General features: G+C 36.8%; 6 protein-coding genes and 1 long non-coding RNA gene across 9 annotated transcripts; 3 read left to right on the top strand and 4 right to left on the bottom strand.

The window, feature by feature from the left end:
• Positions 1–708: 708 nt before the first annotated feature.
• Positions 709–2,972, bottom strand: LOC106327525 (caffeoylshikimate esterase). The gene is made up of 6 exons (XM_013765685.1): positions 2,649–2,972; positions 2,546–2,575; positions 2,321–2,450; positions 1,670–1,816; positions 1,325–1,593; positions 709–1,245 (listed from the first exon to the last, which is right to left on the bottom strand). The coding sequence occupies exons 1-6, from the start codon at positions 2,901–2,903 to the stop codon at positions 928–930; spliced, it is 1,149 nt and encodes a 382-aa protein (XP_013621139.1). The 5' UTR covers positions 2,904–2,972; the 3' UTR covers positions 709–927.
• A 1,944-nt stretch (positions 2,973–4,916) lies between these two features.
• LOC106323828 (beta-galactosidase 16) lies at positions 4,917–8,689 on the top strand. The gene is given in 17 exon segments (XM_013761889.1): positions 4,917–5,012; positions 5,119–5,231; positions 5,304–5,370; positions 5,452–5,544; positions 5,629–5,772; positions 5,857–5,951; positions 6,039–6,144; positions 6,228–6,312; positions 6,380–6,498; positions 6,583–6,744; positions 6,821–7,002; positions 7,102–7,190; positions 7,298–7,407; positions 7,549–7,841; positions 7,916–8,063; positions 8,149–8,512; positions 8,600–8,689. Coding segments are annotated over 14 exon segments (1,671 nt in total). The 3' UTR covers positions 7,759–7,841; positions 7,916–8,063; positions 8,149–8,512; positions 8,600–8,689.
• Positions 8,690–8,806: 117 nt separating this feature from the next.
• Positions 8,807–10,154, bottom strand: LOC106327524 (pentatricopeptide repeat-containing protein At1g77405). The gene is given in 2 exon segments (XM_013765684.1): positions 8,807–8,908; positions 8,910–10,154. Coding segments are annotated over 2 exon segments (1,335 nt in total). The 3' UTR covers positions 8,807–8,818.
• Positions 10,155–11,221: 1,067 nt separating this feature from the next.
• Positions 11,222–12,016, bottom strand: LOC106326455. The gene has a single exon (XM_013764432.1). The coding sequence runs from the start codon at positions 11,918–11,920 to the stop codon at positions 11,237–11,239; it is 684 nt and encodes a 227-aa protein (XP_013619886.1). The 5' UTR covers positions 11,921–12,016; the 3' UTR covers positions 11,222–11,236.
• A 1,580-nt stretch (positions 12,017–13,596) lies between these two features.
• LOC106325037 (pentatricopeptide repeat-containing protein At1g77360, mitochondrial) lies at positions 13,597–15,460 on the top strand. The gene is made up of 2 exons (XM_013763058.1): positions 13,597–13,681; positions 13,835–15,460. Exon 2 carries the CDS (start codon positions 13,866–13,868, stop codon positions 15,294–15,296), a length of 1,431 nt encoding a protein of 476 aa, XP_013618512.1. The 5' UTR covers positions 13,597–13,681; positions 13,835–13,865; the 3' UTR covers positions 15,297–15,460.
• Positions 15,461–21,821: 6,361 nt separating this feature from the next.
• On the top strand, positions 21,822–23,285 carry LOC106325048 (1-aminocyclopropane-1-carboxylate oxidase 5). The gene is made up of 4 exons (XM_013763070.1): positions 21,822–22,019; positions 22,107–22,339; positions 22,422–22,787; positions 22,905–23,285. The coding sequence occupies exons 1-4, from the start codon at positions 21,918–21,920 to the stop codon at positions 23,125–23,127; spliced, it is 924 nt and encodes a 307-aa protein (XP_013618524.1). The 5' UTR covers positions 21,822–21,917; the 3' UTR covers positions 23,128–23,285.
• A 314-nt stretch (positions 23,286–23,599) lies between these two features.
• Positions 23,600–25,750, bottom strand: LOC106324898. 3 transcript variants are annotated; one of them, XR_001266759.1, is made up of 4 exons: positions 24,828–25,750; positions 24,399–24,752; positions 24,134–24,215; positions 23,601–23,883 (listed from the first exon to the last, which is right to left on the bottom strand). It is a non-coding gene; the product is annotated as an uncharacterized LOC106324898 (long non-coding RNA). The 3 variants fall into 3 exon arrangements; XR_001266760.1 differs by having other exon boundaries at positions 23,601–23,879; XR_001266758.1 differs by having other exon boundaries at positions 23,600–24,215; positions 24,828–25,749.
• Positions 25,751–26,810: the final 1,060 nt, after the last annotated feature.

Genomic DNA, 26,810 nt, shown 5'->3' with positions numbered 1-26,810 from the left:
AGATATTAGTATTGTTATCCAAAATAATGTTTTTAAATCAATAAAAATTAAGAAATTGAAAGATTCATAAAATAGTATAAATTTACTGTTTTATTTAATTTTTTTATCTTTAAACTATTAATATATTTATTAATAAATATTTATTAAATAACTATGCCCGCATGTACGGGCAAAACTCCTGGTAGTCCCATTAAAATCATAAATTAATAATCTATCTCTATATATATTTTATATAAGTATAAAATAAACATTATATTGTTGGTTTTATATTCACAATAAAAATACTTCTATTTTTCTTAATATTTTAATATATTTTGATAATATTTAGTAAAATTATATCGAAAACCACATAACAATTATATGAAACATAAAAATATACACCAAATAAGATAACAAAATAATATGAAAGTCAAATTTCTAAAATTTAAATAATTTACATATGGTAAAATCAAATATTTTCTTGTTTTATTAATAAAAATATTCAAAAATAGAAAAAAAATTTAAAATAGGAAACTTTTGTAAATTAATATCTCTATAAATTAATAAAATTTTAAAGTTCCAACATTATTAATTTATAGATGTTCTACTGTAATGTAAAAATGCTATTTTCTTCAATAACTAGTATTTCTTTATTAATAAAAAGTAGCATTCTATATATATATTTAAAAATACATTGTAGCAAAACTCAAAAAAAAAATTGGAGAAAAAGGTCGAAAATGGTCTCAATGTCCATTCTTGAATGTTTGTAGCTGTCTGCATCAACAAATATGTTTTGAATTCAATCACACAGCCCCAATGGATATTTGTTTACTTGGAGAGCCATGGATATTTGTTTTATTTTTACTTTCCTTATGTAACCAATCACAGAGACTCTGAAAGTTTAATAATAGAACAATAAATATATGATTATGGAGATACACTCTAACTTTACTTGGGAGTGGTGCGAGCATCGAGCCAAGCAACAATGTCGTTGATTACTGTGAAAATATTTTCGTCTGTATCACCTTCTAGAATGCAATGGTAGCCACCAGGATAGAGCTTCAGAATTTTGTCTTGGCTGATTGCTTGCTCGTGAAGGAACTTGCTCACATTAGGATCTGTGACTCTATCTGCGGCTCCATGTAGTATCAACAATGGCAATGAAACCTTATCAACTTGCATCTCAATGTCTCTTGTCGCATTTAGAAGCTCCACAGCAGTTTTCAGACGCGTTTGGTCATCGTAGCATATCACATCATAGTCAGACTTGAGACAACAACAAAAACATCAAAGAGGACGTTAGCTAAAATACTTATGCAGAAACTAGTCAGTTGAAAAAACTTACAAGTTTTCTTTTACTCGGGTCTCTGAAGAAGAGCTCGCTCATGTCTTTCTTTGGAAAGAGCTTTGCTTTGGGAAACAGCGTTGACATCAAGATCAACGCGTTCAAAACTAGCTTAGGAGGCTTTACATCTTCTGAGATCTTACACATTGGAGCCACAAGTATAAGACCATCCCAGGCTTGAGGTTCTTTTAGATGAACTTTCAAGGCAATAGCTCCTCCCATTGACTGTCCGAACAGGAAACGAGGCACATTTCTCAGTTCAGGTCTCCCTGAGAACCATAATATACCCACTTAAGAAAAACAGCATCAAAATCAGATTCAAGACAGAGATAAAAGTATGATTACCTTTCATTTTGGTGAACTGTTCAATAGCATTATCAGCTAAGTCATCAAAACTTGGGATGTGACCATGTAAACCATCTGAGAGGCCAAAACCAGGATGGTCTATAGCATACACTCCATATCCAGAACCTGCTATTTGCTTTGCTATACCTGTAAAGAAAAAAACTGACTTTTCACACATACAATAGAAGAAGAGGGCCCAACTTATGATGCAAGTAGAAACATGTAACTAAACATGAACCCTTGAACCCAATCCGAATTTGACTAAAAATACCTAAATCCGATCCGATCCGGTTTTAGAGAAGTATCCAGATGGGATTTAGGGTATGTTTGGATGTCAGGTAACACTAGATCCAAATTTAGGTAATTTAGATATTTAAAATATTTTTGGAGCGTTTATACAGAGCTTATGTTAACTTGAATAATTTCAGATATTTTTAGATAGTTTGAGTAATTTTATTAGATTTTTTGAATAATTCAGAAAATTTTAAATACTTTCAGATAGTTTATAAAACAATTGGTTTAATGAGTGATTTCAGATAATATATAAAACTTAATATAAACAAAGCTTTAAAAAAGCTAAAATTTTAAAATATTGAATAGATCTATGAGAGCTTCTTAATACTTAAAATCCAAAAACTACAAGTAACTAACCATCGAATAAGAAAGTGCAAGTACTGCCATAACCATGACAGAAACACACCGCCGCTTTGATTTTAACTCCGGCCTCCGGCAACCAACACTTGCAGAAAATCTCCTCCCCTTTAGAGTTTCTCTCATACCACTATCATATCCACAGAAGAAGAAGAAGAAGAAGAAGATTTAACAACTACTTTCGATTCTTTTCACAGAAGAACAATGTTTCAAATCACAGCTTACCTCCTCTGTCCTGATCCCAATCGGAGCTTTCTGTCACACCAGATTCAGATCATTAGAAACGAGGTACGTTAGATTTCGCTATAGAGTAAGACTTGATGCAAACCTTGATCAAGCAGTGATCGAGCTGAAGCTGCAAATCAACGAAAGCGGAACGGACGCGTCTTCTCGCGGGAGCTTGATCTAACTCCTCCGAGGCGATTAGGTTCAGCTCTTCACTCACTCCCTCGATCGGAGATCGCTTCGCGGAAACAATCGCCGGCGTGATTCGTCGAGTGATGGCAGCCAGAGAAGTCCTCCTATGGTAGTAGGGAGAGAGAGTAGAGGGAATGTTGAAACGGGAAGTAAGAGCACGATCCATGGAGGATGCCGCCAGAGATTCAATTCACGGATCCCAGATTGTAAAATCAGATGTGGAAGAAGAAGACAAAAGAGTAGTAGCATACTTTTTGTGCGGGAAAATTCGCATGTGCAACACGTGGTTTCACACTGCTCGTTGACGTTGACTCTTTTTTTTTCTTCTATAAACGCGTCCGACCCAATTAAAAAATCTCCGTTGTACTGTTTCGAACCCGGGTCTGGGAGTTCAGAATGAAGATCGCCGTCCATCCGGTTCGACTGCGATCCAAATGATTTCCCGATCTGGTTTAGCATAGAAAATCAGCTCCATATATAAAAACCGGTTTAGCCTCCATTAGAGCCTATTTACGTGCCTCTCTAATAATGGGCTTTAATAAAGAAAGCCGGTTTACTATATTCTTTTAATTTTGTTTGACGGTTACTCATTTAATAAAGAATATTCTTTTAATTTTGTTTGACGGTTACTCATTTAATAAAGAAAAACGGTTAACTAGGCCTAGGCCCGGGCATTCGGGATCCCAATCAGGTTTCGGGTTAGTCCAATCGGATTTCAGTTTTTCGGGTTTATCAAAATCAGCTCCACTCGGGTTATATGAAAATTCGGTTCGGGACCGGTTCGGGTTCTATCGGGTTTGGATCGGGGTTAGTAAATCTTCAAAGAACCGGTACAACCCGATGTACTTTCGAGTTCGGGTCCCAATCGGTTCTTCGATTTAAATGTACCTGATTTATATCTATTTTGTAACCAAAAAGTAAGTAAAATCGGTTCTTTGGTTTTAAAATACTTGATTTGTACCTATTTTGTAACCAAAACATAAATAAAATCGGTTCAAAAAAAGAAAGGAACATCAAATGTGATCATTCAAAATCAAGTGAAAGGTAAACATAGTTATTGATCGAAAGAAAACCAAATAAATGAAAGCATAAAACGAAAACCAAGTTCTCATGAAATGAAAAACATTATTCAATGAAAACAAAACCAAAATCTAAAAACTTCAACCTTCAACCATCAATCTTCGTATAATAGATAATTATTTTAGATGTTCAATAAATTTTTAATACATATTAGGAATTGAGATCATGTTTGGTACAAGTTCTTTTTTGGAAATTTTGAATGTTTCGGGTTCTATCGGGTATCCATTTAGGTTCGGGTTCGGTTCGGATAATACTCATAACCCGAAATACCATAAAACAAGATCCATTCGATATTTACGCCGGGTTCGGATCGGATTTATTTTTATCGGATCGGGTTCGGTTCGGATTTTCGGGTTCGGTTTATTTGACCGGCCTACGGTTAACTAACTCCAATTTTCGTATAAAATCTCCTTTTTGGGAAAAAATTAGAAAACAAAATTCGAATAGAGATACACTGCACAGTTTCGCCACTCAACTATAAAAGCAATCTAAAACCCTCAGATCTCAGTGACGACGATATTCTTCGATAGAGTACTGTTTAGACGAGAGATGGCTTCGTTTAGGTCTTCACTAGCTTTGTTCATTCTCATGGCGATCATCAGAGCCGGAGACGCCGGAAACGTTACTTACGACGGGAGATCACTGATCATCGACGGCCAACATAAGATCCTTTTCTCCGGCTCAATCCATTATCCTCGCAGTACTCCGCATGATACATTTTATCTCCGTCTCCACCTTCCTCTCCTTCTTCTTCGTATTATCTACGTTAATTGAAGTTTAGAAACGTTCGGAGCTTTAATCTCTCTGATAATCCGGTGAAATAGCGCCGATCAGTCACGTGAATTAACACACAATCGAAGACAGGTTACAGAAACGAAATACAAGATGATGAAGCCGTTAGAGATGAAGAGGAGGATATAATCGTCTTTTCACATTTATTCCGACTTGGTCGTTTTCAACTTATGGAAATTTTGAAACTAAGTCCTCTTATTTTCAATTTAGTCTTAATGTACCCAAAACATTTTGTTAGAGTATAAAGCCGCTATGATTTGGCGGGATCACATCATCTTCTTCTGCTTAATGGAAGTCGAACTCGCAGATGTGGCCGCATTTGATAGGAAAGGCAAAATCTGGAGGAATAGATGTAATCGACACGTACGTGTTCTGGAACATTCACGAGCCGCAACAAGGCAAGGTGAGCGAGTCCCCTACGTCTCTATACATCCAGATCAAATGTAGATTCGCTCATGTGCATATATGAGTGGTTGTAAAGCGATTGATGTAATTCGCGATTTCTGCAGTTTGATTTCAGTGGACGCCGTGATATTGTGAGGTTCATCAAGGTAATACAAGCGCATGACTTATATGTCTGTCTTCGGATTGGACCGTTCATCCAAGGTGAATGGTCATACGGGTAAGCTTTTTTGCCCCCTAAGGTTAAAAAATTTTTCAATGTGGTAAAAGGTCAAAAATCTTATGGTTGCAGGGGTTTGCCTTTCTTGTTGCATAATGTTCCATAGATTGTCTTTAGAACTGATAATGAGCCATTCAAGGTAATAATACTTGAGTGAATTTGAACGGCTTCCATACTTCTTAGGTATGGTTTATAGAGAAGGTGTGTTTTTTATTTGCAGTATTACATGAAGAGATATGCACAAATGATTGTTAAGTTGATGAAGTCGGAAAACTTGTATGCTTCTCAAGGAGGGCCTATAATACTCTCACATGTTTACTTTTTTTTTCCCCTTTCTTGTATGTTTTCTTTGAAGTAAGTCCTTATTACTGATATCAAATTTATAGTTGAAAACCAGATTGAGAACGAATATGGAATGGTAGCTAGAGCTTTTAAGCAAGAAGGGAAATCATATGTCAAATGGGCAGCGAAATTGGCTGTGGAGCTTGACACAGGAGTGCCATGGGTCATGTGCAAGCAAGATGATGCCCCTGATCCTTTGGTTGGTCTATATTTTGTCTTTCAGTGTGCTTTTCCGCTTTTAGTTCCTTATGTATGTTATCTTATCGTCTCTATGATGCATCAGATTAATGCTTGCAATGGGAGGCAATGTGGAGAAACATTTAAAGGACCTAATTCACCAAACAAACCTGCAGTATGGACCGAGAACTGGACGAGTTTGTACGGCCCCCACTCAAATTTACTACATTGCTGTCTACTTCCTAGTTCTCAGATAAATATTGACTTTGAGCTGCTCCTTTTGTACAGTTACCAAACATTTGGTGAGGAACCTTTGAAAAGGTCAGCTGAGGATATAGCATTTCAGGTTGCTCTATTCATCGCTAGGAATGGAAGTTTCATAAACTACTACATGGTAGTTTTTTTATTCACACTCTCTCTTTATTTTGAATATACAAGAAATGAATGTTAGAATACTGATACAGTATCTTATTCTAGTATCATGGAGGAACAAACTTCGGAAGAAATGTTTCGTAATTCATAATCACCAGTTATTACGATCAGGCTTCAGTTGATGAATATGGTAATATTTCAAACCGCCATTGTTAGACTTTGATCTGAAAGTATAACATAGAGTTTTGGTGCTACAGGGTTACTTCGGCAACCCAAATGGGGACACCTTAAGGAATTACATGCTGCAGTTAAGTTGTGTGAAAAGCCTCTACTTTCTGGACTGCGTGCTACAACATCTTTGGGGAAGCTACAAACTGTAAGAAAAATTCAACAGTATCTTCACCTGTTTGATATCATGAAGAATGTTGTAGCAGTGTTGTTTTGATGTCTTATTTAACAGGCTTTTGTGTTTGGGAAGAATCCAGAGCTATGCGCTGCCTTTCTTATGAACCAAGACGAAATTCATTCCACTGTGCATTTTCTCGATTCTTCATACACTCTGTCACCAAACTCTATTAGTGTCCTCCCAGACTGCAAGAATGTCGACTTCAACACTGCCAAGGTAAGTTCATACATCAATACTATAGTTCATGCAGCTTTCTTGTGATGTATTCATTTGTATCTTCTGATGTGGATAGGTTAATGCGCAATACACCACGAGAACAAGGGAACCAAGACAAAAACTGTCTTCTTCTCGCATGTGGGAGGAATATACAGAAACTGTCCCGAGTTTCAGTGATACGACAATAAGATCAGAATTCTTGCTTGAACACATGAATACAACACAAGATACTTCTGACTATCTTTGGCAAATATTTAGGTAAATCCTATCTTATCTCATTACGTTGTACATCATTAGTTAAATAGGCTGGTTGGGCTTGTAGATTCCATAAGTTATTATGTTTCTTTTGAAATACAGGTTTCAACAACCTGAACGAGCTGAATCAATTCTTAAAGTCAACCACATTGGACATGTTCTGCACGCATTTGTTAATGGGAGGTTCATAGGTATGCTTTGTATCTCGGACTCCTTACTTAGGGGTTAAAGATTTTTTAATAATAGCAATCATCACTGCCATTTTATTTAAATGCTTTTATATTTGAGTTCATCTTAGGTTCTATGCACAGAGCTTTCAAAGTGCAGAGGTTCTTGCTAGAGAAAAATATGTCATTGATTAATGGCACAAATAGCATCGCATTACTGAGCGTAATGGTAGGATTACCGGTGAGCACCAATATTTTCTTATGAACTTATTGAGTATTTGATCCAAACAGAGTACTTCTCATGAGTATCTTTAGCAAGTATCAAAAAAAAAAACATCTTGAGTACATTCTTTTCTGAAGTCGTTTCTCTTTGGGAACACAGAATTCAGGAGCACATCTTGAGAGGAGAGTTGGTGGATCTCGGAGCGTAAAGATCTGGAATGGTACACATGCACTGTACTTCAACAAATTTGCCTGGGGATATGAGGTAAAACTTCTGACTTTGATTCTTCATCAGAATTTTTTTTCCTTCATGTTAACTAGCACTGGCTCAAAACCGTTGCGGAGGTTGGGCTGCATGGAGAGCAAGTAAATGTTTACACGGATCATGGGGCGGCCACAGTTCAGTGGAAGCAATACACAGACTCCAAAAGTCAGCCTCTAACTTGGTACAAGGTATTGGAAAAACAAAACAGTACTTATTCAATACATTACTGAAACTTCAATTTTTGAGGTATTTTTATATCTAGAGGCCTTATTTGATACACCAAAAGGGACAGATCCTATGACCTTGAACTTGACATCAATGGGAAAAGGGGAAGCTTGAGTGAATGGCCAGAGTATCGGTCGGTACTCGATCTCATTTCATACTACCAAGGGAAGCCCTTCTCTGATATGGTATGGTATTGCTGACTCTCCTATATGAGTTATCTTGGTATATCAACTGGATGCAATTTTCTGAAGCTATGGCTCTTTTGTTTAGGTACCATATACCAAGATCTTTTCTTAATCCCAATAGTAACCTGCTTGTCATCTTGGAAGAAGAAAAGGAAGGGAACCCTCTTGGTATAACTATAGACACAGTGTCAGTCACTGAAGTCTGTGGTCACGTCTCCAGTTCACATCTTCCTCCAGTGGTCTCTTCGAGAAGAAGAAGCCACAACCGAACTGAGCACCGACATCTAAAGTACCAGTATGAAAGGAGGCCTAAGGTTCAGCTCCAGTGTCCTTACGGCAAGAAAATCTCAAAGGTGTTATTTGCAAGCTTTGGTTCTCCAAAAGGAAACTGTTGGAGGCATTCTATAGGAAGCTGTCACTCACCCAACTCGTTAGATGTTGTACAGAAGGTAAAATACCATTGGTCCCTGTAAAATTATTCCTGGTTGCTTAAATCGTAAAGATCCCAAATAAGAATTTTTTGTGAATTTGTGCAGGCTTGTCTGAGAAAGAGTAGGTTTTGTACCAGTGTGGAGAAAAACATTTGGTGGTGATCCATGTCAACACACTGTTAAATTCCTGCTTGTTCATGCTCAATGCTCATGAGATTGCAACTCTTTAGTATTGATTTCTCTTGCATTTCTTATCATGAACAAGTACCAAAAGTATTCATGAAGTATTACACTAGCACAATACAAAGTTTGAGCAGGAAATGTTCATTTATCATGGATCACCTCTTTTCTAGCCATGACAGGTTTGATCTTCATGACTCTTCTACATCTCTGGTCTATACCTTCTCTCATTCATTCTCTTATGCACCTCTTCATCAAGTCTACCCTCCACTCCTTCCGAGCTTAAAGCATCCAACACTAACTTATAATTATACTCTCTAGGAACCAACCCGGCCTCCACCATCTCCACCACTGAATCCCGAGCCTCAGCCACTCTCCTGGTCTCAACAAGAGCGTGTATCAGCGGCGTGTACGTGCTTGAACCAGCTACACCGTGACCCACCTTCTCCATCATCCTCATCATCTCGATCCCACGTTCTATCTCATTGGTCACCCTGCAATACCTTATAAAAGAATTATACGTCACCTGGTTCGGTACGCACTCTCTCTTCTTCATATCTTCAAACAACTCCAACGCCCGACCAATCCTGTTCGTTTTGCAGCATCTGTCGATCAAGCAATTGTAAGTCACTACATCAGGTGCAAACCCTCTGAAGAGCATCTCCCTAAACATTCGGTTAGCTTCCCACATCCTCCTCCTTATCGCCTTCCTGCATCCGGTCTGCATCCCGTATCTACAGTACGCGCTTATCAAAATGGTGTAAGTATACGCATCCGGCGGGTATCGAAACCCCGGTAACTACATCTGATCCAACAGAAACCGAGCCTTCTTGAAGTTGCCTACTCTGCAAAGAGCGTTGATGATTGTATTGTAAGCGTAAACATCCGGTTTGCAGTGGTACTCTTTCATCCTATAGAACGTAGCTAATGCCTCTTTCACAAGACCTTCTTCTCCTAGGCATTTCATCAAACACGTTATAGACGATGTTGTCACCACACTTCCTCAGTTCTCCCGTCTCGAGACTTGCCGGAGAAAGTCCCAGAGACCTTTGAAGTCATTTCCTTTGGCGAACAAACATGCCATGTCTCTGAAAGTGATCTCGTTGTGTTGGAAACCGAAGTGTGTCTCGATCCAAAAGAAGAACTCCGTTGCTTTCTGCAAACCGAGAGATGCTTTCTTAGGATCTATATACGCGCCGGGACCCAGAACTAGGACTTCGAGACGGCGCCAGGCTGATTCTTCACGGAGGTTTCTCTGTTTTAACGGTGACCGGTGACGGAAACCCTTTTGCCGACCGATGGAACGTGGGGAGATGAAGAAGAATCTGGGGATAGAGCGTAGAATGTCACAGACGAGCTGCTAAGTCCATGGATTCGAGACTGTTGAAGAGGCGAGGACGGCGTCGAATGGGCGGTTTTGGATCATGGCGGCGGCGAGCTGATCGATAATGCGGTTGCTTAACGGTTGCGACAGTCCCATGGTGTTTTTCGTTCTGTCCTAACTTTGAATTTCCAGTTCAAATATAAAGCCTCAACTTCTTATGAATTACAATTTAGCCGTAAGTTTTGAATTGACAGTTTCAGCTAGGGGTGGGCGTTCGGATATCCATTCGGATTCGGTTTGGGTCTATTCGGGTTTCGGGTTTTCGGGGTCAACGATTTTAGTCCCAATCGGGTATTTCTAAATTTCGGTTCGGGTTCGGTTCAGATCTTTGCGGGTTCGGTTCGGGTTCGGATAACCCATTTAAATGATTTTTAAAATTTAAAAATTCATCATATGCTTTAAATTTCTCAAAATCTATTAATAAAATAAAATATCACATAAAATTTGAATAACATATGTTAAAATACCTAAACTTACATATAAATTGGCTTGGTTTCAATATTTCGATAGATAATCAATAGATATTTCAAGTATTTTTGGTGTTTTGAGTATATTTTAACTATTTGTATATATTTTCAAATATCTTAAACAATTTAAAAGTGTCTTATATATTTTGGGTGTTTTTAGTATACATTAAATCTAAAAATAATTAATATTTTTATGTATATAAATCTATTTCGAATACATTCGGATACCCGAAATACTTCGGTTCGGGTCGGGTTCGGATTCGGTTCTTTAGATACCAAAATTTTAAACCCGTTCGGATATTTAATCAATTTCGTTTCAGGTTCGGTACTACTTTTTCGGATCGGGATCGGTTCAGTTTTTCGGATTCGGTTTTTTTTCCCAGCCCTAGTTTCAGCTCTTCACTTATTTTCAGAGTTGCCGCATTCCCTTTTTTGAAAGAAATACATGACCATTCTATATAGAAAAATATTTTAGTTTTACTCCTTACAGTCTTTCTTCCTTCACTCAGAGCCTCCAAGTTTTGGATTTGTCTTTTAGACACCCACAATCCAACATTAAATAGAGAATTACAAAGATGTTAACTCTATTAGCAGACGTTTTATGACCCTACATTTTAGAATATTACATTCTACGCCAAATTGATTAGACTTTTGTTGGTTCAGAATCGGATGGCTAAAGAACTAATATCGGCCCATTTAATTAATATATGCTCAAAATAGTCCAAACCCGGCCCATTCAGCTTCGTTAGCGAGACGTGGCGAGAATCGGAGGGAAGAGAACGACGACGACTTCGGCGAGTCCCATCTCAGAGACACTGATCTCCGGTTAGAAACAGTCCTCGGCGACATCGTCTCCATATAGGAGCAGTAACCACGCTCCAACCTTGACCCGGTTTTTCTCAGACCACCACCGCTCTTGTTCTTTCTCAACCTGAACTTAGGTGTCGGGAAACACCCGAGTCCGGCAAAAGCAAAGTCCGGTCTGGGATCGGACTCTGATCGGGTTAAGATCCGGTTAGTACGGTTTAACTGCCACCGCTCCGAGAAAGCACGCGGGGTAGAACGGAAAGATGGTCCCGAAGAGTAGAAACCAGAGTGCGACCGTGGTGGCGGTTTGAGCTTTGATGGAGTAGAGAAGGAAGGAGCGAGAGGAGATAAAGAACGGCTCTTGGATTTGGAGATGAAAGAAGACGACGGCGGAGAAAGCGCCGGCGGGAGAAATGGTTGAGAGTGAGACAATGGTTTCAAACGGAGAGGAGAGAGGTAATTGGGAGGTTGGAGTTGGAGAAGAGGTGTGTTTCCGGGTGGGGTCTTGGGTACACCGGGTCGGATCTCCCAGCTGAAAGGCACAGTTCCTGGTCTCTTGAAAGAATCGTCAATGATAATAATCGGCATTTGTTTTGTTATGCTTATGTGAGTTTAGTTTTGCATTAAGAATGTGATTAATGTCCTTATATTATGACAAAACAGAAGATAGGAGAGAGAAAGAGAGATGAGAGGCGAGATTAGAGGAAGATAGAGGTTGGTGGCGGGAAAGATTAGAGAAGTTCATCTGCGTAATTTGACTTGTTTCAACTTGTCCCCACCATTACCACAACTTTTCAATTATACAATGGCCACCATATCTAATATTCATCAAACTCGGTTTATTTAGAATCTACCTTGACAAAAATTGCATCTTTTTAATCTCTAGACCAGGGAGAACCGAGGCTATTATGAAGAGTCTACCCAAAAAGGATTTGAATTTTAACTAAATACATCTGAAAACTGCTTATTTTATTCAGTTTTGTTATAACAACACAATGCCACTGATAGATATAGTACTAATAGTAATAGGTCGACAGACTTAAAGGGCTACAAAGATTTCAAATATAAATTATTTAAGTGCTCTAAAATAGTTACAGCACACACGCGGTCTTTCGTGGTCTAGACAGTGAAAAATGAAACCAAACAAAACAATTCACACTTTGAAATGATCAATGACCCTTTTTCCCTACGTGAAACGCAAAAGGGTATAACCACTTAACTTTTGTCTTGCCTGCAAAAGATTACAGTTTTGTCTTAGAAACTGTACAAAGGCATTATGATGACATTTGTCAAAAAGTCTAACCAAATTTCAAACGACCACCATGGAATCAAGAAACGGAGCTTCATTATTGGAATTGTTGAAATAAAACACATTTGTTGTATTGCTTGCACACATCTCGCCTGTATCATCACCACGACCCAAGCCCACGGCAAAATCTGAGGAGCTTACATTTGTTTTAGTTGGCGTTCTGTATTCGCCTACTGGGTTTAATGGGCTTTCTATTTCACTCCTGTTGGGCTTTTACATATGACCCAATTTATCTCACCTTCGAAACGCTGCGTATCGTCTGTCTTCTAGTAGGCCTGGGCATTTCGGGTATCGGTTCGGTTCGGTTCGGGTATTTCGGGTTTCGGGTAGTTCGGATAGGGGCTAGAGGATCCATTTAGTACTTGACCTATTTTCGGTTCGGTTCGGTTCGGATAGTTTCGGGTTCGGTTCGGTTCGGATAGTAAATGTAGGAACCGAAAAATATCCGGAAAAAGTTCGGTTCTCATTTGGATCCGGTTCGGGTTCGGATAGTTCGGGTAGTTCGGATAATTTGGATAAAATATCGGTTATTTAAGGTAAAATATCAAATAATTAAGATGATTTACATAAAAAATTTGGATATTTTGGATTACTTTGGATATTTCGGATAAAACTATCCGGATACTTTCGGATACTTTCGGGTAGTTTGGATACTTTATAATAATTTAGTTATCATAAACTATTTTCAGATACTTTTAATAGAATTTTAAATTTAAAATATATATTTAATGATGTTATATGTATATATAATTAATATTTTTATATATTCGGGTACCCGTTCGGTTCTTGGTTCGGTTCCGGTTCGGTTCGGTTATTTCGGATATTAAAATATAGGAACCGTTCGGGTATTTGAGGGTATTGGTCCGGTTCCGGTTTCGGGTATTTCGGTTCGGTTCCGGTTCGGTTCTTCGGTTCCGGTTATTTTGCCCAGGCCTATCTTCTAGTCTTTCGTCACTCGGCGCTCTCTGTCGCCGACAGGTTTATAATCCTCCGGCGAGCAAAAACATTGTTCCTGTAGACGAAACCACTATTCCGAAAAGGTAAAGCCTACCATTGTCTGATAATATTCATATATACATGTATATATATCAGTTTTGTGCGTACATTGACTTTTGTTTTCATGCATGCCCATCACCTGTTCGACGAAATGCCTCATTCACTTTTAACTTATTTTTTTTTCTATGAACTTACAGCTTTGCTGCTGTGTTCTGGCTTCTACTCAATATGGCGATCAGAGTTCTCAACAATCAATCAAGATTTGTATCTGCAAAGCTATATAGTACAAGTGGACAAGTCATTGACGTTGCGGAAGTAACAAAGAAAATATCCAAAGTAATGATGTCTTCTCCCCAACAGGTTCTCGAATCAGCACTAGACCAAACTGGCTTAAGGGTCTCACCAGAAGTAGCAGAAGACATCCTCAACAGATTCAGGAACGCTGGTCTGTTAGCATACAGATTCTTCCAGTGGTCTGAAAAGCAACGCCACTACGAACACAGCGTCCGTGCCTACCACATGATGATCGAGTCCACAGCCAAGATAAAGCAGTATAAGCTCATGTGGGACCTCATCAACTCGATGAGGAAGAAGAAGATGCTAAACGTGGAGACCTTTTGTATAGTGATGAGGAAGTACGCGAGGGCGCAGAAGGTGGACGAGGCGGTTTACGCGTTTAACGTGATGGAGAAGTATGATTTGGCGCAGAATCTTGCTGCTTTTAATGGGCTGTTGAGTGCCTTGTGTAAGTCCAAGAACGTGAGGAAAGCTCAGGAGATATTCGAGACGACGAGAGAGAGGTTTGTGCCTGACTCCAAAACTTATAGTATATTGCTTGGTGGATGGGGGAAAGAACCAAACTTGCCTAAGGCGAGAGAGGTGTTCAGGGAGATGATTGATGCTGGTTGCGAGCCTGATGTAGTGACTTACAGTACAATGGTTGATATATTGTGTAAAGCTGGAAGAGTCGATGAAGCTCTTGGGGTTGTGAGGAGTATGGATTCAAGGATCTGCAAGCCGACGAGTTTCATCTATAGTGTGCTTGTGCATACTTACGGAACAGAGAACCGTCTTGAAGAGGCTGTGGAGACGTTTCTAGAGATGGAGAGAAGTGGTGTAGAAGCAGATGTAGCGGTTTTTAACTCGTTGATAGGCGCGTTTTGCAAGGCGAATAAGATTAAGAATGTGTATAGGGTTTTGAAAGAGATGAAGAGTAAAGGTGTGACGCCTAACTCCAAGACATGTAACATCATTCTACGCCATTTGATAGAATGCGGTGAGAAAGACGAAGCGTTTGATGTGTTTAGGAAGATGATCAGAGTGTGTGAGCCAGATGCAGACACATACACGATGATGATAAAGATGTTTTGTGAGAAGAAAGAGATGGAGACTGCTAATAAAGTGTGGAGGCGCATGAGGAAAAAGGGTGTTTTTCCGAGTATGCATACTTTTGCTGTTCTTATTAATGGGTTGTGCGAGGAGGGTGATACTCAAAGGGCTTGTGTTTTGTTGGAGGAGATGATTGAGATGGGGATTAGACCATCGGGTGTGACGTTTGGGAGATTAAGACAGCTGCTTTTGAAAGAGAGTAGAGATGATGTGGTCAGGTTTCTTAATGAGAAGATGAATCTTTTGGTCAATGAGCCTTTGTGTGATTGACAAGTACATCTCACAGCAGCTGGTTCTAAGTGTTTTTGGACATGTTTGGTTTTTGTCTGATTGGCTTAGGATCCATTTCAATTGTTGTAAAGTTGTAATTGAAGTTGAAACCAGCAGATTGTTACGGTTCAGATTGTAAACTGGTTTTTGTCCTTTGGTTCATTATCAGAAACTGGTATTGGTCCATTGATTTAGGCATGCGGTTTTAACCGAACCAAGATGTTCGGTTTTCTGGTCAGTTTGGTTAGGAGGTTTGGTTCAGTTCGGCAAGTTAAAAGAGTTTTTGGTTCGGTTTGGTAATTGCTTAGTTTGATTTTTTTTAAAACAAAATGGGTCTACGAGCTATTTCCCCACGAAAAGTACTACATAGCACCAGATGCCTCTCGAAGTATTGGCTCATTCTATATAATCCCCGAGAAAAAAGTTCACCTCTTATTTCTCCGTGGAACTTTGAATGAATACTTATATCCCCATGTACTTTTAGTTCGAAATCTGTAGACCCATCAAAATTAGATTTATCGGTTAACTTGACTTAATTAAAACCAAAAGCTTACTAAAATCGGCAATAGACCAATGTTTGACCCGATTAAGATCCGAAAACTTCAATCAAACCAGTATTAAAATCCCAGACCCGATTAAGATCTTGTTCATCATCACTTACGGAGTACTGTTCATCATCACTTTCGTTTGGAAGCCAACCAAATATCAATTGTCATTGTGTATGAAGAGTTTATATCCAATAAATTTTGAAGCTTTCTTTAGAAACAGAGCACCCATTTTCACCAACATAACCAAAAGGTCTTAAACTACACGTCAAATTATGAGAAACTTTCTTCAGAAACAGAGCACTTATTTCTATGCGAAGTACTGTTCATCATCACTTTCGTTTGAAAATAACCTATTCTTGTTACAGTTCAACGTCAATTTCGAGTACTGTTCATCATCTTCTTCAATCATGAGTTTTATTTTAACAAATTATTTCTTTCTAATGGAGAAATTATGAGTAAACGCCATTGGCACCTTCTTCAACCCTTTCTCTTTCTCATCATCACTTTCTGGACACTCATCATAACGAACAGAAGACTCATGGACGAAGTCTCGTGCCAATTGCTCTATTTCATTCTGATCATCTCCTCTGCTTCTTGGTCATAAGTATCATCACCATCTGCGTTTAATTCAAACGCCATTGAACTTCCCTTCTTCTTCAATCTTCTGTTTCCAGCTTCAGTTTAATCCTCTCTCCTCACAATTGCTTTTTAGGGTTCATATGTCAGATTTGGGATTTTCCAGACAGGGTCAACAGATCGGGTCAGTCATGGGTATATATGGTTAGTCCTGAACCAGGTTTCGGTTCTGTTTATGAGTTATATGGTTTGGTCTTGCGATTAACGATTTGAGTTTCATGGGAAAATAGGTCGAGAACTTTTCTCTCGAGGATATATAGAATGAGTCTATACTTTGGGAGACATCTATGTCATAGTTTTCGTGGAAAAATAGTTTGTCTCCCCAAATAAAATATATTTTTTAACCAAAATTCTGAACCGAAGTAACCAAAATAACTATTTTTAAAATTTTTACCAATTTAAACTGAAATTTAACCGAACTCGAGTTGGATATAAATTTTTGAAATCAAACTAGCAAAAAATTGAATCAAGCCAAACTTTTTTGGTTCAATTCGCTGAGTTTTTCAGCCAATTCAAGCTAACCGAATTTGAAAAGTCCGAACTAACCGACCCGAAGAATTCCAACATACCGAACCTGCGTGCCTAGATCGATTCATCATAAACTGGTTGGTTGTTCAGTCTTTCAGACAATAACGTTTCTACTTTGTTTCTAAGGCCGTGTGAACCTTCTTGATGAGCCAGAGTATTCAGGTTTTGGGTTAGCTTCATTGAACCAAGTATCGCTTTTATGCAAACCGGTTTTAATATTAAAAGTTTAGCATGGACACGTTAGCAAATAAAGAGTGATTAAAAGTTAAAACTATAGAATATAATCAACCCAAAGTTGTTAAAACGTAAAAAATGGGTGAAAGAAATTAAGATTTATATAAGATAGTTTGACTTTTGATAATACAGTTAATTAGTTTACAATAAATTGCACTTGAAGTTGGCTCCTCTGCGTCGATGGAAAGCCAAAAATATATCGTAGACCATGACGTGTAATATCTTTCTATGTACATTGATTCTGTTATCCATGCAATTTGATTTACATGCAATGTCGGTAACGGTTAAGAGAAGTGAAAGATTAAAGACTTAATAAGTTAATATGGTCAATTAGGTACTCCAAAATACATGGAAGCAAACCGACCACGTCTCACTGTTTACTTTGCGGACTAAGTACATTTAGTTAATGTGTCTTCATTTTCTCCGGAAGTAAATATATTCGTAATGAAAGTTTTATTAATATGAATTAACACCATAGAGTCAAGCAGCAAAACAAGAAGATAATGTTTTTTATTTTGTTAATTTATATATAGTTTATATAAGTAGTAATACGCCCACTAGGTTTTAGTCCATAGATTCGATTGCTGCAACATAAAAGAGACATAGATTACTCAGCCCCATGTGATTCACTCAATCGTCCTTCAAGACTAAATAATCCAATATTTTCTTACTTTTTATTACATACTCAATTTAACTAAAACACAAGAATTAAAAAGTATTGTTAAAAATATATATTCAAACAATTTAACCAATAATAAATAAAGTTATAATAAATTTTGTCACACCATTTTCGGTAAAGTCAAAATTAACATTTATTACATATATTAAAAAATTCTTAGATAACTTACATTCTAAAAGGAGAGGAGAATATAGGTTTCTTCAAAAATAAATTAATAGTTATATAGTTTTCAGTATTATTTTTATGTTTATTTTTGTTGTCAGTATTATTATTACTCGTTGATCCTACTAAACCAGTGGCACGGGGGAATGCATTTGGATGATAAAGTATCTACAGTTTTATTTTACTTAAAGCAAATGAACGATTTTTTTTTTTGAAACACTTTTTTTTTTTGAAACACAAGCAAATGAACGATTATTAACCAATAATTTAATAACACAAACACCACTTCCAAGTGTAGTCCCATGTGATCATGGACGGCTTTGCTTTTTAACAATTTGGAAAGAAAGGTCCTTTTTATTGTGGATTTAGTTTATGCTTGCTTTGATTGTTTGGTATATATATATATATATATAATTACTATATTTATTAGGGTTTATAATGGCGCATTGACTGTATGCATGTGAAATAGTGGGAGCATATCAACTAATACATAGCCATGAAATGATGCATAAATAAATAATGTCAATATATACTACTAGCAAACACAACACAGATATTCATATAACAAAATCACTATCATAACTACTAGCAAAATCAAATAATTATGAGATGGAAATGTATTAATAACAACTAAACTAATAGCAAACATATAACAGCGATCCATATAACAAAACACTGTCATAACTACTAACAAAAACAAATAATTATGAGATGGAAATGCATTAATAATGTCAATAATACTAGCAAACATACAACAGAGAGATCCATATAGCAACTCACTATCATAACTACTAGCAAAATCAAATAATTAAGACCTAATTCTAACTCTATATCACAAGCTATGATAATTTACGATCTATCATGCATGCAGAAGAAGAAAACATTTATGCACACACATGCACCGACAAGTACAACTCCGGGAGTACATCAGTACATCAAAAACAAACATAGATAAATAATCTGTTAAACAGTCAACCACTTCAACTTTTCAGACATGATCTATTTTCTAATTTCTACCGACTTTGACCAAAACTTAAATTTGCAACAAAATTAGATTATTTGATCATCATTAGTTGCAATATTTATCTCAATATCTTTTTCTTTTCTTTTTTTTTTTTGAAAAATATTGATCTCAATATCTATTTTGATAATACTAAAAGATCATTCAAAATTGAATATTATATATATATATGAATTTGTTACAGTGTTTTTATTCAGTCAGACAAAGGCATTGAGATTTGGCCTTAAAGACAAAATGAAGCATCACCTGCTCATGTGCACTGCAGAGATGGCTGTGCTGTAAAGACCATTATTTCAACTAATAACTTTCCTCTATAATTTTTTGCTGTTATCATCTACTATGACGACAAAAAGAAAATTATCTTTCCCTATTATATTTAGTAGCTTTACAAAAAAAATGTATATGTTTTTTACATTGATATCAGTATGGGAATAAATCCTTCATGTTCCTAATTTGTCCACGCATACCATGGAAACAAAAGTCTATTTAATTATCATTTTTAGATAGAATTCGCAAACCTATTATTACTTTCCACGTTCATAACTAATAACTTAAGAAGATGCTTCAATTATATAAAACGGAGATCTATGTCTTTTTTTTTTTTTGCTAAAACGAAGATGTCTATAATAACTTAAGAAGATGCTTCAATTATATATCTCTTTCTCTTTATGTTAACTAATCATGTATGATTTGATTTATCCCATTATAATTTTAAAGTGAAGGCGTATGATTAAGGATAAATTAACAAAAAAATAGGACTAACCTTAAAATAACCTCTACTATTTTTAATTTGTTAAGTGCATACTCCATGATGTTGAACTTTCGCTTATTTTTTATCTGACATCCTAAACAACATGTTTACTGTGTGGTCCTGAACTCCTGATCACTATTGAGATTATCATTTTTATAAACTTTTTAAAAAATCATTTTATAAACTAAGATAGTTTAGTTTGATTCACAGGAGTTTAGTTTGATTCACAGTTTTTTTTAACTGGCTTTCATCACAATTTTTTTATTCCAAAATAAAATATCTACATTTAATCTACTCACTAAATCCATGACATAATATGTTTGTCGGTATGAATGTTAAGAAATGATGGTCATAGTTAGACATAATAAGTTCATGACATAATAGAGATGATTGGTTAAGCTTTATCTCCGTAGTTTAGTTTTACTTACTTTTAAATCACTAAACTTTAATAATTATGTTGTAGTTTTATTTTTAAAAGTTAAAACCTACATCAAATTTTCTATTATTTTTTACCAATTATACTTCAGCTTTACTTTTAAAGCTACAACAAAAAGAATAAAGCAAATTTTTTTTTTTTGTATTTTAGACAAAAAAAACCTACATCTTCTTCTATAGGCTGTAGAATCTGTAAAATGAAAAAATTATCTATAATAAAAAATAAATTTGATAATCATAATAAAAACATTTATAAATATTTTAATTTAATTTTGGTGTTTTTAAATTATTGAAATATTTTAAATAATAATAAATTTTGATAATTTATAAAAAGTATTAATATAAATTATTTTAATTGACAAAAATAATTATTTTATATATACAATAAAAATAATTATTTTATATATACATCACATATTTCACATATTTTATTTTAAAACATTTACAGCCTATGACTTATAGCTACAACAAATTTAACTACAACAAAAGTTTTTGCAAAAAAAAAAAATCTACAGCAACAACTTTAGAACTACAATCGATTTATTTACGACTAAACTTTTACAAAAAGCCATAGTCGAACCAAAGATCACCAATATTGTTGATTCACAAAATAGAAGAATATATCTATCTATGCAGTCATCTATATTCGGATTGAAGAGCAATGAAACAAAACATATTGAACCGGTAAATTACATTAGCGCATTTGCATTAAAAAATATTGTAGATCTATGTTGTTGATTTAAGATACCCGTTCAATAAATCTAATAGTATCCGTTAAAACTAGAGGGGATTAGTACTTTATAAAAATTAAAAACAACAAAGTTAAAAATGCTTCGGTTGTAAGTCGTTATTAAAAATTACAAAATGATTTTGGTAAAATATTATGATGACATTAGTGTTATTTAGTGAATATTTTACAATATATGTATTTGGTAATTTTGTAAATGGATGTGTTGGTATTTGAAATCCACTTTTATTCTTTGAACAATGAAATAGTTTTTTAGCAAAATAAAATAAAATGAATTAGTCTTATTCGGTCAAAAAATGAAATAGTCTGATTCAGTTTTTGAAGGAATTAAAATGATATTTTCATTGACATTGCCATGCAAATAGTAAATAGTCTTCATAAGTAGGTACGTGTCCGTATGAATAACATATCGGTCAAAGCCTGACGAGATCATAAATGTCCAAATATTACGCAAATGTAACTCTTTTTACCATTTTTAATGCATAAAAATTAAAAGTCAAGTAGATTAGGTGGACTTAACTGAAACTGATACATAACAATCAAATCTCCTAAACACATCGTTTTCAGTGCATATAATTTATTTTAACCTTTCTTAGACATGAATGTAATATTCAAAGGTATAGTTAGGCTCTTTAGCATATCAATAATTAAATAAAACAAATAATACAATCATAAAGTAAAAATGAACAGTTGACAATTTAAATCTAATTTCTTTAGAGAGAAAAACAAAAAACAAAACGAGAAAAAAAACTGGGAGTAGTATAAATACATGTCTAAGCTTTCCATAATCCTCACAACTAAATCTAATTAAGAAAAAAACAGAGTCTGTCTTTGACTTTCCAAAAACAGAGCCTTTTTGTTTTGCCTTAACACACATCAATGGCGATTCCTGTGATAGATTTCTCCAAGATCAATGGCGAAGAAAGGGAGAAGACACTCTCTGAAATCGCTAAAGCTTGCGAAGAATGGGGGTTTTTCCAGGTTCGAACTTTGTAATAACAAAAAACAAAAACAGAGCTTTATCTCTCTGTTCTTATGAGCTTATGTCTCTTTCTTTTCTCTGTGCAGCTGGTGAACCATGGGATCCCATTGGAGCTTCTTAACAAGGTGAAGAAGCTGGCCTCAGATTGCTACAAAACAGAGAGAGAAGAAGCGTTCAAGACCTCAACTCCCGTGAAGCTACTCAACGAGTTGCTTGAGAAAAACTCTGGAGAGAAGCTCGAGAACGTTGACTGGGAAGATGTCTTCACTCTCTTAGACCACAACCAAAACGAATGGCCATCCAACACTTCTGGCCTCAAGTAAACAAAACAACTTATCTCTCATGTCTCAAATTCGATTCAAAGGTTGTAACTTTATGTGCTCTGTTTCTGAAAAAAACAGAGAGACGATGGTAGAATACAGAGAAGAAGTGAGGAAGTTAGCGAGCAAGATGATGGAAGTGATGGACGAGAACTTGGGTTTGCCTGAAGGTTACATAAAGAAAGCTTTTAACGAAGGCATGGAAGACGGAGAAGAGACGGCTTTCTTTGGAACCAAAGTTAGCCATTACCCACCTTGTCCTCATCCAGAGCTTGTCAATGGCCTTAGGGCTCATACCGATGCAGGAGGTGTCGTTTTGTTGTTCCAAGACGATGAGTACGATGGCCTTCAAGTGTTGAAAGATGGAGAGTGGATCGATGTTCAGCCGATGCCTAATGCTATTGTTATCAACACTGGTGATCAGATTGAAGTTCTTAGCAACGGAAGGTAACATCTATTAGCTTTTTAATTAGACCGGTTTGGTTTATTTGAAGTTAAACCGGAATAACGAACATTGATTTTGGGTTTAGTATTTGAACTGAAATGGAATTTGGGCTTTGGTAGGTACAAGAGTGCATGGCACAGGGTGTTGGCGAGGGAGGAAGGAAACAGGAGGTCCATTGCTTCCTTCTACAATCCGTCGTACAAGGCGGCCATTGGGCCAGCGGCGGAGGAAGGAAGTGAGAAGAAGTATCCAAAGTTTGTGTTTGGAGATTATATGGATGTCTATGCAAACCAGAAGTTCATGCCTAAGGAGCCTCGTTTTCTTGCTGTGAAGACTCTCTAAATGTTGTTAATTGTATCACTCTTTTATTCAACGCCATGATGTATTTTCACTTTTAAGTTATTAAATGCCAAGTTTAATAATTAATAATTTGGCATCCTATGTTTTCTGGCCTTGTATTTTTTTTTCTTTTTCATGTGATGTATGAATCTTTGCTGTCACTTGTGTTCTTAGTAACTGTCCGTCTTACAAATGATTTGTGCGACTTTGATGCAACCAACCGGATGATTGCTTTTGCGACATTTACAAATACATGACGACCACGTACCCAGGACCGGCTTAACATTGTTACGGGCGCTAGGACAAAAAAAGTTTTTTTTACCATTTACGAGCTATATTCAGATAATGTATAAAATATTTTTAAAATTTAATAACTAATATTTTGTGATGAAAATAAAACTATATACATATCAAATATTTTTGGGCCATTTTCTATGTTATTTATTATATTTATAATTTTTTATATAAAAATATAAATTTATAAGAAAATTGGACCCCTTAACTATTAATATACGGGGAACCGGTCGTACCGTTTGTCCCTCTTTGTCAACCGGCCCTGCACATACCTCACTCTCAGCTCCTTTTTTATGTTAAGCTGCTGCGTGTTCTGACTCTAACGATTAGCATCTGCCTTCCTGAAAGATTTTCCTCGTAGCCAACAACCCGCAAGTTTTCTTTGTCAAGTGGTAGAATCACAAGTTTTTAGGCTGTATACGCAGGTATAAGATGCAACAAGTTCCCCCACCACACAGAGACTACCTTCGTAGAGTAACAAACTCAATGTTGAAAGGAAGATACATTTTACAAGAACATGGTTAAACTACTAGCAGGATTAAGATATAAATTGGAACATGAGAGTTACCCACTCTCAGCTCCTTTTTTTGTTTTTTGTTTTTTGTTTTTTTTAATTCGGAACTGAGATTTAGAAACCTGACTATTATCCAGACTTGAAAAGATTTAACTATGGAAAACTCCAAAGGTATTATTTTCAGAGTAAGAGTTATATAACCTGCGATTCTGTCTGCGTCTCACTAAAGTTTCCATAAGTGCCTGTAGTTACATCTCCTGGCGGATTACATGCATCGAGTACCCTGAAAACACACATCAGAGAGTTAAATAAGGTAAACATGAATTCTTATATGAGCAGCGTTTAAATTTGAGACACCATTAATTTCACTACACACCCTCCATAATCGTTCTGCCATGCCACGGTATTATACAGAAACATCAGATATACATGCGGATTTGCAATTCATGAATATAAGTCTGGCTACCTGTTTATCCACTTTACTTGTTTGCTAAAACAGATCCTCAATAGTATCAGTCACATCAGGAACTTCACGACCACTTGCTACTACGTCATTTCCACAACCAATGCCATCTCCTGACGAGCAAAGTCACTTGGTTGGAAACGCATCACTTTCTTCACCATCTCTCAAACGTTTTGCCTTCTTACTACCACGGAAAAACCTGTTCCCTTCCAGTTTCAACGAGTCTGTTGTCCACCTCACGTTTACGGCAGCTATTGTCCCTTGAGGCCATTGGCACAGACTATGTATGAAACTGACTTGTCAAGCCAAACCTTGCATCTCGGTCTTGTGTAGTCAATTCCTTTGGATGAAAGTTATCTGGAGAAACAACTTTGATTCGTTACATTCAAAGATCACATGTCACTGAAACTGTTTGAAAGACATAAGTCTCACCTGTCTAACGCATTCATAAACCCAGTCAGCTGTCAAGAGTAATCTATCCTTGCCTTCATAATGGGAGACACATACCGGTCAAGACCTCTCGGAAGTGTAACAAAAGTGGTTGTGCATTGGTAGTAGTATATATATATATATATATATATATATATATAACCATAGTCATCCCGCGAAGAGCTGCCACCACCGCCACCGTGAAGGCGAAAACCCCTTCCCTTCTCTTGGTTGAAAAGTATTTGATCATACATAACCTCCCCCGCCTTTTCCTCCAGTAGACGCCATTCCAAGAGCGACTCTTGAGTCAAGATATATAAGCGACTTTTCTTGGTTGAAAAGTATTTGTCTCGACTCATCTTAGCTTTTCTTCCCCATAGCTGCATCCATCCGTTCCTTTGACCCTTCCCTTTCTCTCTCTCTCGCGGTCATAATTAACAACTTGGTCTACGTTTTCAGATCGTGCTCTCAACTCCTACTCTTTTCTTTCCTTCTCCTATTGCACCTTTGACCGCGGACATCGAAAAATCCTCTCTCTATCCTTCTACTCAGCTACATACAGAGCCTCTGCAAAGTTATCATTAATCTTAACGTTTATCGAGAGGGATAGATAGTCGTAACCTTTCGGATTTTTCCAGTTTAAAATACATGGAGGGATCTTCCACTCTCGCTGCTGATCTTTAACGGTACTGAACAACACGAATCTCAGGGAAAGCACCACCGTCTCCAAAGTCCTCAGGGTATCAACCTTGCCCGCTTTAGGTAAGCAGGTACTGACTGATTCACGGAGTATTTCTCGGATTCGGATTCAGTGAAACGGTTTTTGAACCATGGAGCGTTGGAATGGTCGTAAAACGTCTGTGCTGTTGTTGGTTTGGCTGGAGGTAAAAAGGGATTTAAGAGACGGACGCCATAATGAATTATAAGACAAAATCAATTGGTGAGAGATTGTCACGTGGGAAAGTTGTGGGAAAGTTGTTAAAGGGTGAAGTCTTGGGTTCGAGTAACGCCAAACGCATCAATATGGGGGAGTCAGTAAGAGCTCACATGTGAAGGTTAGGATTGGTGCCCTGCAGAACTGTGAACCTAGGTCCACTGGACATGTTGTCCGTCACATAAACATTAAAAACTGTTATAAATCATGGAGTGGATTGCCATTAACCAGACCCGGACCGAGACCGGCCCAATACCTAGAAGATGGAGAGACGGCCGAAGCCTTAGAGAGAGGAGAGAGAGCCGACTTTAGGAGAGAGAAAGGCGGCCACAAAGTTTGGAGAAAAGGAAACCCTTTCCTTTTCCTAGTAGATGTAATCTTTCCATTATTATGTATTAGTAATTTTCCTAATCCTATTGAGTTTAGGTTTTGGATACTTTCCATTTATATTCATCTTGTAATCCTTATATAAAGGAACCCCTTAATCATTAATAATAACACAGAGAAATATTCAGTCTCTAAACTCTCTATGTACAACATGTTATCAGCACGATAAACTCCAAAACCCTGAGACAAAACCTAACCTAAAATCCGTCACACATAAACCCTAAATCAGGCGCAACTTAAAATCGATCTATCTCTCAAACCTTGAGGAACCAGATGACGAGCCAGATGACGAGCCACATATAAAATTGAAGCTCTTGACGAGACGAATCCATCAGCGCAAACCGTTCGTCGATCCGATCTCAGACACGCCCTCACTCGCAGAAACAATACGCGGCGCTGTCTTGGTCTTTTGGAACCCTAATCCGAACCAACAAGATTTTCTAGCCAAATTCAAATCCTGTGAAAGATAAGTTTATCATACCTTAGTTGTTTGATGATATCTTGTTCAGATTATGGTGTTCATGTAATCTAATGCTCCTTGTTTTTATTTCATGAGCTGAGAGGAGTTGGTGCAAAGATCTCAAACACAAAGCTGTTCGCGATCCATATACTGACCATGAACCGACGATCTCAAGCTTGACCAGCTCACGGTTCTTCTCATATTG

The sequence above is a fragment of the Brassica oleracea genome, chromosome C2 (genome assembly GCF_000695525.1).
Source record: "Brassica oleracea var. oleracea cultivar TO1000 chromosome C2, BOL, whole genome shotgun sequence".
Taxonomy (NCBI): Eukaryota; Viridiplantae; Streptophyta; class Magnoliopsida; order Brassicales; family Brassicaceae; genus Brassica; species Brassica oleracea.
Note: the sequence above shows the minus strand (reverse complement) of the source record. Positions and strands in the feature narration are given on the sequence as shown.